Raw genomic sequence first — 18710 nt, 5'->3', positions numbered from 1 at the left:
AATTTGCTGTGTGTGTGTGTGTGTGTGTGTGATGTGGTATAGTATATTCCAGTGGATTTATGGTCACCCAGCGCTAGCATTAATACAGAGACTGGAGGAATATGGCTTTACTTGGCACAGTCTGCATGCTGAAGACAACATTTTTTTTTTTTTTTTTTTTGTCTTCAAATACATACTAACATGATTGTGACGAGCATAATATTTGTTCCCCGCCCAACTCTCTAAGTCTAAGTGCTTGAACTCAGTGACAGGAGGATGAAGTATGTATAAATGGATGGAACTATCAACAAAACAGCGTTTTATTCCCCAATGTCATATTTAATAGAAAAAATAATGATGCACCTCTTATTGGAGAAAGAAGAATGGGGAACAGAAAGATTTAGAGAGGGACAGCATGTTGTCCCTCTCTAAACCTTTCTGTTCCCCATTCTTCTTTCTCCAATAAGAGGTGCATCATTATTTTTTCTATTAAATATGACATTGGGGAATAAAACGCTGTTTTGTTGATAGTTCCATCCATTTATACATACTTCATCCTCCTGTCACGGAGTTCAAGCACTTGGACTGAGAGAGTTGGGCGGGGAACAAATATTATGCTCGTCATAATCATGTAAGTATGTATTTGAAGACAAAAAAAAAAGTTTTCTTCAGCATGCAGACTGTGCCAAGTAAAGCCATATTCCTCCAGTCTCTGTATTAATGCTAGCGCTGGGTGACCATAAATCCACTGGAATATACTATACCACAAAACACACACACACACACACACACACACACACACACACACACACACACACACACACACACACACACACACACACACACACACACACACACACACACACACACACACACACACACACACACACACACACACACACACACACACACACACACACACACACACACACACTACACACACACACACACACACACACACACACACACTACACACACACACACACACACACACACACACACACACACACACACACACACACACACACACACACACACACACACACACACACACACACACACACACACACACACACACACACACACACACACACACACACACACACACACACACACACACACACACACACACACACACACACACACACACACACACACACACACACACACACACACACACTATTGTAAGTGGCTGAATGCTGCACAATGTTTACTAGCAAGTGGCCAACATTGTCTGCCTGTTGTTGGGCAGGTAACGCCCAGTAAGGCCCAATTTATTGCCATTCTTACTCAAAACAGCTGCATGCTTATTCTAAAAGAGAAATCATACGAGTGGTGAGAGGAAACCAGAACAATAAAGTTGCAGGCGAGCAAACCAAAACAATGAGTTAAAAGCTGCAATAAATCTCTGTTGTATAGTAGGGGTGAACTGCAGTCGTGCACTCTCTATGGGTTCATGACTATGAGCGCAACCTTTCACTCACATAAAGTAGTTGTGTGAGCTATTAATATGACATGGCTCATAGCTTTAAATTACCCTCCCTTCTTAACACACTATCTTCACAAGGCATAAAACTCGGGTACAATGGTGGTTTACGACTTCAATTTTGAAGAAGTGAATAAACTGTGTCACAAGAAATTAGAAAGTTAAATACTGAAAATAATTGATCATGTGGCTATCATGTGTCACTTGCTTTTTGAAATGGATAAAGACAATAGACATATCGAACTCATAGTAACTGTCAAAGGTTTCTAGGAAACTGAGAAAGCATAAGATTGGGTTAAGTGTTTCCTTTGGTAACTCAGTGTTTGCTTCTCTGATGTTGCACTAAATTCAATTTAAGGCAATCCAGATAATATACACAGCTGCTTTCCTCCGAACAGCAGCCGCTGCTGCTGGAGGCGAATCTCTGATTGCCTAATTATGTAAAGGGGCGTTGTAGATGAAATGGTCTAAGAGGTCATTATGTGAGGATAGTCCTCACACAGCTGCAGGGCAGGGACAGATGTGTTTGTGCTTCTGTGGGTGAAAGTGAGACACAGTTACAGAGAGGAAGACTTGAGGTGGAGTAAACCAATTATGATGTGGCTACAGTATAATAGACTGGAACAAAAGAGAGGTTTAAATACAAAAAGGGGTATGCTGTAAAAAAATGCAAGGTGGTAAAAGGTGTATCCATCCTTTCTTGGTCTAATTATGTATTAATCCTTGAATTACAAATTAGAAATGTAATTCATGAAAATGTAAAGTATATATAAGTATCAGTTTATCATTTCACATAATCAACGTCAGGGCCATCCGATCAACGACCCAAAAACAATGTATCTTCTGTGTAATTGTTATACCTAAAGTATTCAATGACACAGTACCTTAATGTACTGTGGATGTGACAAACATTATTTAAAAAGGATAAGTATATGTATATTCAGTTTGGTACACAAGTTATTTCTGTACAAAACGCCCTATGAACCAAATGATTACAGTCCCATACAGTTTCCATCTTAGTTCAAGCTCCTCTTGGAGAGCCTCAGCAGTGTCAGTTTTTGATTGTTGCAAAACAATGCAAGCCAGTTTGGCCTAACCTGTATATTTTAGGTAATGCGAATACAAACACTCAACCCAAGATGGTAGAAGTTGGAGAGAGCGTTTTGCTAAACTATAATTCTGGAAAAAAAACTTCTAAAGAAAAACTGCTGAATTGCAACAACTTCACTTAAAGTCTTTCTCTGCACCGTGTTTGAACAGCCTTTTGCTGCACTTTCAGACCAAGACCAGCAGCAATCAATGTCACCCAAGTTTGTATTGCTACAGACATGACCACACTGTCATAGAGAACTCAGGAAATAACATCCTACACACAAGTTCTTCATATGAGACTAATTGTGCAAGATTGTCTTCCAATTTTTTGTATCTGCAACATCTAGTGAAAGGTTATTAATAAGGTAAAAATGTGCACTGTGAACTCCAGTTTTCTTAAAAAGATTCAGAAATGCCCATTACCACCCTGACTTTCATTTTGACTAAATGCAACTTTACTTACTGCATTGACAAAGATTGTTGGGACTGGGAGAAATCATGAGCTGCATAATCATCCAATATATATTTCAAAGGAATACAAAGCTTTTGCTGTAATATACTCCATACATACATACATACAAGCATTTACACCTAATATAAATGAATAAATAAATGTTACTCTTGGTTGTGATGATGTATCAAATATAGGCTACAGAACCAACACCACAAAAAAAAAATGCATATGAGTAAATTCCTAATTGGACACAATTTTCCCAGATTTCCAAAGGATGAATAAAATGTTTGTTTTACTCATGGGTTTCTATTTGGGTATGAAAAGAAAAGATTGACAGTGCACCTGTGGGCTGCCAATGAAGGGGTGACCCTGAAAAGGAGCGGGGAAGAGGAGGGGAGTGGCAGCGCGAGAGGTTCCTCAGCGCTGCAAACCACTTCAGTTCTCACTTGAGTGCCTCTCTTTGGGCCTTTACCCACAGAGACCCCCACCTAACCGCTTCAGATTGAAATTCCTCCACTCGGCAAGACCCTGTGCTCCCCTCCTCCCCCCAGCGCTCGGCACACACCAAGGGGCATTCAAAACGCATTAACACCAAATCAATGGGAAACAGTGAAAAAAGCAAAAAAAAAAGAAAGAGGGAAATCTCCTTAGCAACATAATCTACACGGCCTGACGAGAGGAGAAGTGAAAAGAAAAGAAAAAGAGAGGGGCGGTGGTGCCGTTTAGGGAGGGAAGAAGAATTGGACACAAAGGCCGGGCACACGGAAAGCTACAAAATCGAAAATTAACACAGAAGAAACTGTTCCTTTTATTATGGGGGCACAATCAGCTACATTAAATCCGAGCCAGGCCCCTCCTCCTCGCCCGGCCTTCCCTCGTCTGGGGACAGGAGCTCTGACTCTGTTTCAGAGAACTGAGGAAGGTAGTAACCCAGGGCAAATATTGGCAACTGCATGGTTACCAGAAAACATGTATTTTGTTTCATTTCTTTCATTTATCAACTAAGTTTGGGTTTCATTTCTTCTTTAAAATCCCATTTAATTCATGATTTCAGTCTTCAGGCAACACATACCTTCTTAATAGGTTTTTGCATTAATCCTACACTTGGCAAAAACACTTAAAAAAACATTAAGATGGGAATCTTCATGTGAATCCTATAGAATGCCTTGTGTTTGAAGACCTTATCTGCACACCGACAAACACTCAGGGATTAGAGTTGTCCCGTCTAGCCTTTACACAAACACTAAGTCTGGCTTAATGAACTCAGGCTCTGCGTCTGTGGCAGAACAATGCAAACGTCCCTCAGAGACTCTCAGTCTCTGTTTGCACTCAGAGGGTAGAAGGTGATTTTAATCGGACTGAACTTAAACAACCAAAAAACAATAAAGGTATGGTAACAATATAAAACCTGCTCTGCCAATGTTACGAGGACGCACATACATTATATCGTAACCATTAACCTGTCGAAATGACTACTTTGAGTTAATTTGTGTATATTGGAGAGCAATTAGCGTGGAGCAAGAACTCTGGCCACCAGCAGCCCTGTAAATGACCTCTGACCTCCACTGCATGATCAGCCCTTTGAGAGGAGGGCCTGCTTTAATTAGGAGGTCATTAAGAGCCAACCTCAACCCACCATGGGACCACATAAAGCCAGCGCCCACTCCCACCTGCAATCACATAATCTGCACCATGTCTTTCATTCAAACACAGCTGAGTACTCCACAAACTGCACGTATGTTAGTGTCAGCATGCCTTGTTGTGTTCATGGACATTTCAGTTCACTGTATGCAACTGCCTGAAATTGCAGTTTGTGATCTTTTCTTTTTTTTTTTTTAAACATGTTTGGTATTGGTATTTTTTCTCAGTATTTGAATATTTATAGTTATGTTTGATCAGTATAGGTAAAATAAGGAGACCAATTCTTTACAGCGTTCCTTTTTCTACATATCAAGACTAGTGGGAACCACATGTGTGATTGGCTAAAGGTGAAAAGGGAGGTTACACTCTGGCCATGCTTCAAAAGATGAAAAATAGAGGAAATGAAAATTAAAAAAGTATGAAAGGCGAGTGAGCACCAGAGAGCAGAAAGAGTCTAAAGAGGTGAAACAACAAAGTCAGATAGAGTATAAAGGTGGAGAAAATAGATGACAAGGGAAAAGAGCGCTTTTATTCAAGCCTCTGATTTCACACTCACACAAAGAGCTTTGGGGACGTTTCATCCTTTTCACATTTCTTCTGCATTTAGTCAGTGTTATTCTGCAGTGCAGTGTCTCCTATATGGGAGAGGGAGCGCTGCCCGGAGAGGAGTCAGCTCCATTCACAGCTTTATAAATCACCTCAGCATGCGCAGACCGTTGCCAATCGGCCAATTACGCCCCCCTGACACACCAGGGCTGATAAAGAAGGCCAAGGACAATAGGATCACAGGCCAGATAAACGACCCTTTAATGAAGTCGCCCACAAAACAGGCCAAAACCGCGCGCCCCACTTACGTATTCCATCACGCCGTTGCCCTCACATTTCCTCTTGCTCAGCCGCCACGGCAGGCACAGCTGGGGAGAGGGAGACACTGAGAAAGAGAGGCAGAGTAAGAGAAAAAGGAGAGAAAAATGACTCTGTGCTCTGACACTGCTAAGCCCCCCACCCAAGGCCCCTTTCAGACTTTAGGCCGAACAAAAGCATCTGTTGCCATACTGTGCCGCTCAGACCCCCCTTAACACACACACACACACACTCAAGTTGGGTAAGGAGCCTCGCAGGAGCTAAAAAAGGCAGCACTGGGCCGTATGCAGCTGAGGCTGCTCACCTTGTGGCACAACCTATTGTGCGCCCCATTCCAGGAGCTTCTCCATCCATCTTTGTGTCTCAGGGACAAATAGAGAAAGAGAGAGAGAGAGAGAGAGAAACTGTGGATGTCAGAGTGAGAGAGAGGGGCACAGGACTGCAGCTGCAGGATGAATAGGAGAGGGAACGAAGGGATGAGGTGGGAGTGAGAGAGAGAGAAGGGGGCAGCTGCAGGGTGGTCCCACCCCTCCGTCCCTCCACCTCTAGAGTGTTGTTTGGCTCCTCTTAGGATTCAGAACGCAAACAACTTCATGTTGCATGCTGCAAGAGCAGACTGTCACTGTAACAGCACTGAGATATACAGGGGGAAAGAATGTGCACACAGAAGGGTAAAGGTGTACTTAGAAGTTTCACATGTAAACCAGCAAGGTGGGGGGAGAGATTCAGAGTTACTACCATCTTTTAATATCCAGATCCCCCTTCAATAAGCTTTAAGATGTACATAGCAGCTTATTGCACTTTGTTCACAGATCCCGTAACTGTATATCATGTAGCATTGCTCTTTGATCAAGATATAAGATGTTTACACTTGGTTGGATAATCAAACTGCACACTGTTTGCATACCTTAGCTGTTTGTGTAGCCATTCCTGCAGGTGAAAATATTCTTGATGTCTTGTGCATCCTTCTACACATTCCTGCATTCGGTATATTTGGAAACTTTGGGATATCCACTTAACATTTATGTGTGCTTGTACAAGGTTTAGATGCACGGCATGAGTTTGTAGTTATTGGAAGGATGCTGCTTGTGTTAATGGACAGATGAATAAAGGTAAGCTGACGATACATTATGCAGAGCAACACATAATGCAGGAGCCGCATCACTAACATTTGAGAAAAAGCTAATACAAATATTATACATATGTTATGTAATCATTTTCTTTAAGGAGCCAAGACAGAATACAGTGTTTGATCAATTGTATAAAAATAGGATATTTTCATATCTAATTTGCTAATGTTATTTAGAAAATGGATAACTAATTTTTTGAAGCATTCATCAATAATGTGGTTGGACTTTATATATTAGCGGAATAATCATTAAGGTTTCTTTACTTGGCTATATACGACTTGCCAAGTTTATTAGGAAAGATTAGCTCAAACTAATGCAGTCCAATACAACAGTCCTCCAGTAAATCCTTTGTGTTAAATCGAGAGAGTTTCTACCCTCTTTTATATAAATAGGGTGGACAAAATAATAGCACAACATAATTCAGTTCAGCAGCACTGCAGCACTCCAGCCTCCAAAATCACTTTACAGTTAAATGAAATGTATTCACTAAAACACAAACATAATGAGAGTCATGATTAATGGATGTATTGCAGGACTGTTGTATTAGACATCATTAGTTCTAGTGTGTATACTGAGTGTATGACTGCCATTGTTCTTTTTTTAGCTCTTCATTTTGGCGCTGAACCTGACCAGACTCTGTAAGGGAGCACATTGTCTGAAGAAATGCCTAATGCCATTAGTTTAACTATTTGTAATGGCCCACACAGACAACAATTGGACTCCCTGACAATGCATTGTAATAAGTAAAAGGTAGGGCTGGTGTTCTTATGTCATGAAAGTTGACATTTTGGAAATACATGGCGTTTACAGGTAACCAATACAAATATATTTTAAAAAAACAACAGCTATAGTAAAGAAAACACATATTCCGTCTTAGTTTCCTCAACAAACGACACTCAATATATAGTGCATTAAGTGCTATAAAAATGGGAAAAAGCCACTAAAATAAGAGTTATCACAGTTTGGTGGAAGAATAAGTAGATAATTATCACAGCTGCAGGTGCAGAAAGGGTGTCAACAAGTTCAGATCCCCTCCCTCCCTCCCTCCCTCCCTCACACGCAGCGGTGGCCTCCCTGGAGGAGAGTCAGTGTCCAGCGGTCGTCCTCTCCGTCAGCGGACACCTCCGAACCTCCATCCTCCTCACCCCAACCCACTTCTTTGTGCTTTGTATATGTAACCTCGCTCCTCAAGAAAGCGTATTATGGATTAAACAAAAAAATACTCCTTTAGCAACAGTTACTTCTTTGTGATGAAGTACCTTTGTATAAAATCCACCTTTATCAACACAAGGCTTTAAGCCTTTTTGGAGAAAATCCTCCAGTGAGGTCTGTGTGTTTTTCTGATTTATATGTAGATCAGGTCTCATCCAAAGATGCTCCTACACTGTCCTCACTGTAGAGATATCTTTTCTCCATCCACACAAACATCTCACACTTAAAACAAATGTACTCTCTGGGGCATTGTCATGCTTCAGAATGAGACTTTTAGGAGTGTGTTTAGCATTCAGGTTTGGTTATTCATTCCCCGTCTCCGCTGAGAAATCTTTGTTTGGCCGCTCCTCTTCAAACCTTGGAGTGTCAGGAGGGGCGGGGGGATCGATTTGATTCTAATCGGACCATGAAAAGAACATGATCTAACTACTTTCAGACCGGAGTATATTTAGGCCCACTCCTCTTTACACTCTCCCTCTCTCCATTCCCCCCCCCACTTTAGTGCGGGCACAATGAAGCTGGGCAATTTGAAAAGCTTTGAATGTCTCGTCAATGACTTTCTGAATACAGGGGAGCGAGATTTGGAGAGGAGAAGAGGGAGAAAGGGAGTGAGGAAAGCAGGAAAAAAGAGGGAGAAATGAAAAAAAAAAAAGGCCAGGGGGCAGACATAAAAATTCCAAGAGTTGTTTAAGCGTGGGTGGGTTCATTTGCATGACAGCGCCATGTGAATACGTCTGACCCCTTGGACCGCCCCAGTGCTAGGCCGAGCTGCAGCCTGACGTGCAGGCTTTGACCCAGCTCATTGACTCTGAATGGATACTCTGTCAAAGGGAGGGACCTTCAGCTCTTAGCCGGACGGGCATCTGCAGACCTCCTGTTTGACACCCAGCTACCTCCATTTCCATCCCTACTTATATCACAGAGAGCCGTGCACGCACACACACACACACACACACACACACACAAACAGACATTTACCAAACCATTAGGCAGCTCTCCCAAGCTCTCTTATCGCCGACCCCCAGGCCTGCATGAAGAATCACATTCAGGGAGGAGATGTGAATACAGAGAAGTAAACATCCATAGAAACAGTTAAAACATTTGCAAAGACCTTTCACTACTTCTGCAGAACAAACACACACATGCACGGACACGCACACACACACACACACACAGACACGGCAGGTGCAGCAAAGCTCTTGCACGTGCAGGCCCATCAACACGCTTCACTTGATGGCTCTATGATTTACTGCAACAGGCAGGTGAGAGGACACAGAGTGGACCAGGGGGTGGCCGAGCGATGTAGTCTGCATACAAATCTAAGTAGCTGCCCCCAACTCCCCCTCAATTCCATACAAAGTTGTGACTCTGTGCAAACACAAAGCTCAGACAGCTTACAAACACTCTATCCATTTATCTGGCTGGCACAGAGCTGGGACGATGCAGACAGGAGCGCCCGGCCCTGACCTCCACCATCTAGATACGGAGAAAAGCAAGCCCCCTGCACTTGGAAATGCAAACAGCGTGGAGCAAAACACTTGTTAAATTGCATTAAATTAACTTACTTTCAAAGAAAAAAAGAATAAAGACAAGCGTCATGCAATGAATGGCTGATTATGACAAGAGGGATGCAGATTGTTGTGGGAGAAATGTTTTGCAATGCTAATAGAGAACTGTATTTGCTCTAGCACCAAAATCACCCCATCCCAAAAATAGGAGATTAAAGCTTAAAATTGTACTTTAGTGTTGTAATTTGGTAAATATAATTAAAGTAGGCACACACTACAGACAGTAGAGCTTAAAGGGTGGTTTCATTTTGAGAAAGTATGAAATTCCCTTTTAATGTTAATTTAATATAAGGTTTGTTGAATTTCTAACACTAAACCAATCAGAGATATAATGTGCATTTACTTTATATAGAATTTATTTTTGAAAGGTTGTGTTTTCACACACTTTTTATTTGAACTAATCAACTTCTTCACAGCAGACAGTTGGACCTGTCACAGTCGGAGAAGCACAGGGGTAATTATCACAATAACGAAGGCTCTGTTATATTCAAGTGTCCTATAAGTCATTATGACAGTGAGACGGCAGGGACATCACCAGGAACCTGAGAGTGAAGCAGATAGAGGGGCATCAGCCATCATTCATTTACACACAAGCTTCACTGTCATGCCAACATATCTAATGTGTACAAGAACTATATTTTCCATTATGTAAACTGCAAAATATAGAAAGTATCATAGTCATTGAAATTATTTAAATAAAGTTACATTTTTTATTTTACCTAAACTAAATCAGTCAATTGATTTAGATAAAATATGGTGTGAAAAAATGCTTTTGATGACTGCAGCTTTTAAATGGTCAATTAACTGATTAACAGGAGCTTGTTTCCTTACCATACCGGATCAGAACTGGTAAAAAAAAACCTGGATGACTTTTAGATTTAATTCTAAAACACCATGTTTCATATATTCTATTTTATAATTGTTTTACTTTATAAATATCTATAAATATATTTGTATTCATTTAAGTGTGTGTCTGTATTTGATCCATCTTTCTTCAAGAAGAAATTGCAGATGTCTATGTAAACAATGTGACATGCAATTTCACAAGTGGCTTCTATTACAACACAGCATCTGAAGGATGTTATATTGGGAAAAAAAGACACTCGATACTACTGATAATCCATATCTTAATCTGACGGCACTACTGTAGTTTATTGAATAGATTAACTCAGTATGATTTATGGAATTGAAGTTTTTCTAACAATATAATCAAAATTAGGTGAATTTTCAAATGATATACTGCACATGCTGGAGGTCTGATGCAGCTGCCCAACAAACTCCAGCCGGTCCATGTGATGCCCGAACTGCCTGCTAGCAGCCTGTTGCATAATAAGCTCTGCTGGGCTTCAAACACTTGATGAGTTTCTCCGTTATTAAACCTTGTGGTCCCCTCAAAAAGATGCAAAAAGATATATATTAATTGTAATCTGAAAATGTAGGCAGCTCTGGTGGCTTTTACACAGGTGGGTGCGCACATTTTACACGGGTGGGTTTCACACATTGCAATGAAATCACGTCATCATTCAATCCTAATGAGAAATTCATAGTCATGATCAAAAGTGTAAATCTTCAATTACATTTACTTAGACACGATTGTATCGCAAATACTTAAACTGCATGTTCAACATAAGAAGTCAAGCTGATAGTAACTGAAAAGTGTTTAGGTGAAAATGTGCTCCTCCAGGTTTTAAAATCTGGTGTCTGGTGCTCTACTATATGATAATTACAAAAAGACAGTAAGTGACCGTATTTGGGTGCCATTAGACAATTACCATAGAAATCTCATAATCCTCTAATTAAAAGAATGGTATTTAACAACAGAAGTAACACCTTCATGACTGTGTAAAACATGGAGGGTTTCAATAACATGGTTGTGTCTATGCAAAACAGTCCAATGAATATAAATAACTGAAATGCCAACAGCTGTACAATGATGAAACTAAAATGGAGGAAAATCACATCGATGCTGTCTTCATTGTGGAAATGAGACTTCAGAGTCTCAGAGTGCTGCATCCTGACAGCTCACTCTCTACTTTCCTTTCAACTTCTGAATATCTTCCAATAAATCACATTATATACGTAATAATGATGGGAAAATGCGGCCTTCATCTCAATAAAGAAACGTGAAAGCTTTCCCATTTGTTTGAAAACCTCTTTTTGACCTCAAGCGAAGGGAACACTGGGATTAGTTTAGAGCGACAAGCTGCCAGAGAGACACTAACAAGCTGCAATGAAAATCACCATAATGACAAACTCTACTCAACATGACACTTTCACAAATCAATATTAAATCTGAAGAAAGAATGCATAGGAAAACAGAAATATTATTTATCTAAAAGAAAAGGTCCGGCTGACATTCTTGAAGTTGCTAAATTTAGGGAGGATTATTTAAAAACAGCAGTACAGTGAATAGGATGCCAATTAAAACCAAAAAGCTGCAGGTTCCTGGATTTATTTGCTACGTGCTGATGGGATTATAGATGTAAATCAGTGGAGGCTTTTATAGGCAAAAGCTCAAACATCCCCTCAGAGAGAGATGAATAAAAAGCTTGATTGACAGGTATAAGGTGCCGATAACGTGTGGATGAAACAGTTTGGTTTGTTTGCTTCTTCACAGTCTGATAAACAGAGGACAGAGAGATTGCGACCCATGTCTATTCATGGTGCCGGCTGACGACAAAAGATGCGGCCCGGACACACATTCCAGCCTGCTTCCGCTCCAGCACACAAGCTCAATCCCTGGGATTTCCCCTTTCAAAAGGGAGAAAAAGGGCTACAATATCACCTCTTTTAGATTGAGGGAGAGACTGGCCGGGGTAACCGGGTGGAGGGACTCCTGTCATTCACTTCTTTGAAACATTTCCTGATTTAGGTTTCAGGGGAAGTCAGGTTGTGAGGAGAGGAGGGGTGAGAACCTTTCAGGTTTGGTTGAGGCCGTTCAGAGAGGAGGTGATTGGTCTCCATCTAAAACACAGCTGTTTCATTTGGGAATTTCAGTTTATTCGTGTCCATGGTTGATATTTTCTGTGTAGATGAGCATGTCTCGGGCTACATTCGAAAGGATAACAAGCTAATCATTAACTTAGATAAAACAGCATCTTGCTCTTTGTGGAAACCAGCGAGGAGCAGAATAATGAGTCCTTACAGATAACTAGCGAGCATGCAGCGAGTCCTTACAGCGAGAACTTGCACTACAAAGTGACCAACAACGGAATAGCTTCATATCACAAAGAGGATTGAATTTCAGGACTATTTGACAACTCAAGCAAGAAAAGATTGAAATAAGGGCTGCTCTGTGCTGTCTCTGTAATGGCATTTGCTTAGTCTTTTGGAAACAACAGGGACAAATCAGGGCTCGAACAACGAGCTTTAATAACGACGTTTCTCTGGGAACTTAACCGTGATCGGCGTCACTATCAGTCGGTGTTTATCTCATTTTCGAGGCTCGTTAATTGTGTGCGCCTTGACACGCAGACACATACACATGCAGCGCTGAGTGTGGACATCCAGACACACTCGTTGGCGCAGGGGCACACTTCAGTCTGGAGTGTCTGGTCTGAGCAGCTCTGTGAGACTGAGAAGCGTCTCCCTAATTAGAGGGTGCCTGGTGCAGGACATCTCTATAGGCCATCAACAGGGCCCTCGCTGGCTTTGTTCCGCAGCCTCTTCTTACACTGAAGCTGTCACTTTACTTTTCTATAGGAGAGGGCCATGCTCTCTAACAGTGTTCCCAATCACAGTAACCGTTTGTGGACATTTGCGAAGATATATCTGCAACATAACAATCTTTATATTGAAGAGAGAATGTGTCCTACTCCATTTTTGCACTAAAACTTAAACATAAGCTTATTGACGTTGACCTCCTGTTGTGAGACATTAAGAGAGACTGCTTCTCTTTGTTTATGCGGCTAACTTGTCACGGTGTTTTAAAATGCAATTACCTCCATCTCATTTTTGCATAGAAACCTAATTATTCACTGAGATATAAATTAGATTCCACATTCATGGAGAGCAGGAACCCCCTAAACTCCTGCAGGATGCCATTCAGCGGCCAGCTTCTTTCTCTCGCCGCGCCCCTTTTCTCTGCAGACCATGAGATGGAGAGTAGCCACTGCAGCTGCTATTCACATCAAGCAGATAATTGTTAATGAAAAGTCATTGCGTGGCATTATGTTGTCCACAGGATCATTGTTCATTTCCCCCCCTACGCCATTGAGATCTATATGGAGGACCAGAGTGTTTCCTTTGAGTTTTGGTATTCAGGATCTGTTGCCTGGTAACTAATAAAGGGGCAAATCATCCACTGTATCGGCCAAGATGGGCCGCAGACTGGCCCTGCACAACAATGCAAGGTTTGTAAAAAGGCGTTGAAACAAGTTAATGACGCTTGTTCAACAAAACATTAATGGACTTCTTCACGGTATAATATGGCATGGGATGCGATGTGAATGAGAGGGGGGGAACTTCAGCGGTGCACTTTTACAAAGTTTGTGTGTTTTTACTACGGGGAGGAGCTGGATACACACACACACACACCTTTTTGAACCGCTTTGATGCACTTGCGTACTAGAACTACTGTTTTCCACAGAGGATAATAAACTTACACTAAGAATCTATAAAGAGAATACACTTTTTTTTCTCTAATTTAAATTTAAGTTTCATGTTATTCAATGGGCCAGTGATTAATTGCCCATCATTAGATTTGAAAAGGGAGTGAACAGTGGAGGGTAACCGCTGCACTATAAAGTAAAAGGCACACAACTTTTAGAGAGAAAGAAGAGGAGAAAGTAAGAGGTGGGGCCCTGAGAGCTTTACACATTTCTGAAATTCTTTTTTCCCCTTAATCTAGCATTTAAACAGTGAGTGATATAGAACCAGCCCCATTTGTTGCACTGGCTTCTTAACCAAAGCGGACAAAAAAACTGCAGCCCTGTCACCCCGAGCAGAATAAAGGGAATCAAAGGATTTTTCCCTTAAATGGACTAATTTTCTCCTTGAATTATGAAAGTAATGGCTAGGTAACAGCCTGTGCTCAGTACCCGACAGCTTAATGCTTCCTAAATCCTTCCACGTGGCTCCACTAGTCCTGGCAATTAGGCCTCATTATAGCCTCATAAAGGATCTCATTTGTGGGATTACTTAATAGACAATGAAATTTTATCGTGCAGAATTATGGAAAATAATATTAGAGCTCGCATGGTCTGTTGAGGGCGCGCGCCACGCATCATTCCGCTTGGTTTACTCGCTCCCTCTCCCTCTCTTGTTTCAGACTGTTATCTGTACCATAACAACTCTGCGTCTTCCTTGTCAAGCGCAGGATTCACTTTATTATAGCAATTACTGTCTGTGTGACAGACATGTTTGTTTTTTATCATTACCCTGGTTGGATTTTAAAGACTTTCTAATTCTTTCAAAAGACTGCATTTTAACTCACACTTCAGTAAGTGCTTCAGTTTGCTATAATCATGTATTTGCTCCAAAATAAGGGGGAAAATAGGAAAATTAGGTGTAAAATAAACAAAAACTGACTTATCAAAGTTGGGATCCACAACAGGCCTATTACACTTGTGTTTGTCTAATACATGTGTTTCTTCCTGAGGTCAGAGCAGAAACTAACACATGTTGTGTTGGACCTGGCCGTCTGCGCCATAAACCTACTGCCGGACCTCTGTCTGAAGGTTTGAGGCGTTACTTGGCAGATGAAAGCAGAAGCTAAACCTACCGGTGACCCGCCTGGGGATCAAACTCGCTAATTATTGTCACAAGATGAGGGATTAACGCATTTCTGAAATAGCTGCCTGTTTACCCCTGCACAGACCGACCATTATAAACACTTTCTAATTGAATCCTAATCGCCATCAAATAACCACAGTCCAGACTCGCCATCAGTTCATAATTCTTTAATTGCTGGAAGTGAAACCTGGACCAGCCGAACCCAAAGTAGCCTATGATTAGTTTGCAGAGCAATTAGTGGTTATAAGCGCGTGCAAAATTCTTTAAAATCGCATTTGGGAAAAATAAATTGACTATGTAACAAAAATAAGTCTGGGTAGAATCCATCATAAAGCTCTGCTCCACATGCCAGAATGGAGCACGTTATTATATAAGCACATTATGGATATAGAAAAAATAAACATTTATCAAATCACCCTCAGGAAACTTAAGAAGTGATTATTCTCTTATAATAAAGTATACAAAACACAGAGGAGGGTGAATATTTATATTTCTGTTTCCATTGCTCCTGCTCAACTGCATTCTTCTTTCAGCTGTTCCATTAAATGTATTCAATAAATGTTTTTGAAGTGATCAGAGTTTTTATTTTTAAAGGATGTATAATTACATTTTAGAATTTATATGACCAGATTCTTAAGGTATTTTTAATCCGCGTTTCACACTATAACCATATTTTTCAGCTGCATGGTTGTAAAAAGACATTTAGGAAGCTTTTTTGTTACAATTTTTACAAAATGAAAGTTTAGTTATTATATGGTTTGGACTATGAAGAAAGCTGTGTTCATAAGAAAATACATAAATAACTATTTTATAATGTTCCTTTTATTATTTGTCTAATAATTCTAATACTATTGTTAATTTGGGGATAGAAAGAGTAAATCTGCAAGTTGTGATTGGAGGCCAGGGGAGACATCACGTGGTTTGGGTCGCTGACAGTATAAACCCTTGGAGCCGGGTGCGCACGTGGGTGACGCTGCAGGGCCAACCCTCTTCGGGATCCCTTTTGTTGAACCATCAAACATAAGCACCTTTGGAGATCCCGAGGGGTTCAGATGAGAAACAGCTATCATCTTGTACACGGGGAGATCACTTATCAGCAACGCAGCCATGTCGAGGTCTTTTTATGTCGATTCTTTAATAATCAAGGATACGGTTCGACCTGGACCAATTGAGCATCCCGGGCAAGACTTCCTTATTCCCATCAGCATGCACTCTCCGGGCATGATGACGGTCACCGCTCCGATGTGCCCGTCCAGGAAAACAGGGACTTTTTGTGTTTGCCCGCTGTGCGTGTCGTCCCACATCCACCATTCCCGCAGCGGCATTCCCATGCTGAAGAGTCAGTTTCCAGGAGCGGAGGCGCAGTACTGTCAGAGGATAGCGCACCAGCAGTCTGCTGCCCTCGCGCACCCGGGACATACACCTGTCTGCACGCCCACCTTCAGCGTCACAGATCCCAGGAGATACCACTGCCTGTCTATCGGTAAGCCACCTGTTTGCTACACTCTCGGCACCTGTCTGATAATATTGCTACACTTCATGGTGCACTTAAAGGCAGTTAGATGAAAGTAAACGCTCGGCTTTTACGCACAATGATTTACACGTGATGTTTCGTGCCATTCGCACCTATAATTGAATTTAGACTTGTAGTGATACTTAAAATTCAAACGTCTAACATGATGTATTCTTTCTTCCTCAGGCGCCTCAGACAACAGCCACATACAGAATGGCAAGAGGATGCGCACGGCTTTCACAAGCACGCAACTCCTGGAACTTGAAAGGGAGTTTTCCACGAACATGTATCTTTCGAGACTCAGAAGAATCGAAATCGCCACGTATTTGAACCTGTCAGAGAAACAGGTGAAAATCTGGTTTCAGAACCGCAGAGTGAAGCACAAGAAGGAGGGGAAAGCCACCCAAAGGAGCGCACACAGCGGGTGCAAGTGCACAACCGGTCACACAGACTATTCAAGGTCAGAGGATGAGGAGTCTCTATCTCCGGCCTCTGCTTCAGAAGAGAAAGAGGTGTCACCCATCTGATAACAACTCTCCAATTCCCACTGCTGGCACTTACTCTGCCCTGCTGCAGTTATGGTTAACGGCATCATGACAAAAATATCCTGCATGAAAACTAAGAAGTGTTAAAAATGTCAGTTGTTCTTCACTTCATGTTTATTCCCCTTTAAAATTGAAGGAAAAATGTGAATACGTGTTTTAACACTGCCGTGAAATATTGGAAAACATGACCTGATGTATGCCGTAATAATGATGTATTTTGATCCATTCTGGATTCTAACCCGGGTATAGTCAACCATCCAAATGTTTTTAACTATTGCCTGATATCCCATTTCTGTCGGTGAGGTTGTGTGGTTAATAGTATAGGCCTAACCTCTGTGGAACCTGTACGCAACTATTTGTAAACTATGTATATGAGTATTTATTGTAATAAACATGAGTTGACCTAAGTTCTGTGCTGATTATTATGATCAATAATGAGTTCGGTTATAAAAATAACGGGATATCATCCTGCAAATATTTGTTGGATAATATAAAAAATAATTGGAAAAGAAAATAATTGACAAATGAATATTGAGGAACATCAACTTAATACGCAATATAAAAATGTCCTTCATGGTTACATTTAACATAAATACTCTGCTTAGATGAGTAGATGAATTATTATTATTATTATGAATTTTCTTTTTCATAGCACATGTACCATTTAGGAATAGCCCTGTAGTGATAACAAAAAAGTATCCCATACACAATTGTAATTTAAAACTACTTAAAATAGGAGAATAGATGGGTGAAAACAAAATATTTAAAACCCCTATCAATATAAAGCAATCCAGCACAACTAACTTCAAAAGTTAGATCAATTCCTGTGACAGTCTCGACAAACACTCACAGAAGTATAGTTCTCTTGACGATTTCAATAGGCCTACATTATACATCGTTTCTATTGAGGAATTTTTCACAAGTGCACATTAACAAGTGCAGTTACCTTTAATTATCAAACCTTTCCAACGTCTTTTCTATCGATCGAAAGCCATTGTTATTAAGCTGTCATCACGCTTTCGTTTCTATTTTACTAGACTGTCAATGTTAATAGAGTTTTTTTTTTTTTTTTTAAACATAAAGCTCCATTCATATATGACCATATAATATATGTAATTCAAAGTCGATGTAGTAAGGTATGAAAGTGTAATTTCTCCTTAGACCGACCACAAAAGGGTAACCGATAACGCCCCTGGAGAGCAGCCAATAGTCCATTAATGTTCACTTTTGAAAAGATTTCGGTCGTCCAAAGCGAGTTTAATTGCGTTTTCGGTCCCACGTTGGTTGATTATGCTGCTATTGCTTGAAACCACAGAACAAGGATATATAGAAGTGGGCAAAGGCTTTGACAGGTTAGATTGTCCTGCCTTGGGACTCGCATTTAGTCGGAGACCCCCGACGGCTGTGTGCTCAGAGAGCTTTGAGAGACAGCTACAGGGTTCCTCCGAGCGACAGAGAACGATTTAGTCACTGTTTCATTAGGCACTATTTGA

At 41.0% G+C, this 18710-nt stretch overlaps 1 protein-coding gene across 1 annotated transcript; it reads left to right on the top strand.

The window, feature by feature from the left end:
• Positions 1-16266: 16266 nt before the first annotated feature.
• Positions 16267-17614, top strand: gsx2 (GS homeobox 2). The gene is made up of 2 exons (XM_034147771.1): positions 16267-16642; positions 16859-17614. The coding sequence occupies exons 1-2, from the start codon at positions 16267-16269 to the stop codon at positions 17197-17199; spliced, it is 717 nt and encodes a 238-aa protein (XP_034003662.1). The 3' UTR covers positions 17200-17614.
• The last annotated feature ends 1096 nt before the right edge of the window (positions 17615-18710 follow it).

Source organism: Trematomus bernacchii, unplaced genomic scaffold (assembly GCF_902827165.1).
Source record: "Trematomus bernacchii unplaced genomic scaffold, fTreBer1.1, whole genome shotgun sequence".
Taxonomy (NCBI): Eukaryota; Metazoa; Chordata; class Actinopteri; order Perciformes; family Nototheniidae; genus Trematomus; species Trematomus bernacchii.
Note: the sequence above shows the minus strand (reverse complement) of the source record. Positions and strands in the feature narration are given on the sequence as shown.

Coding starts and splice junctions, on each gene's coding strand:
- gsx2 (XM_034147771.1), top strand. CDS start 16,267: ATGTCGAGGTCTTTTTATGTCGATTCTTTAATAATCAAGGATACGGTT. Junction 16,643..16,858: donor ATACCACTGCCTGTCTATCG/GTAAGCCACCTG, acceptor TTTCTTCCTCAG/GCGCCTCAGACAACAGCCAC.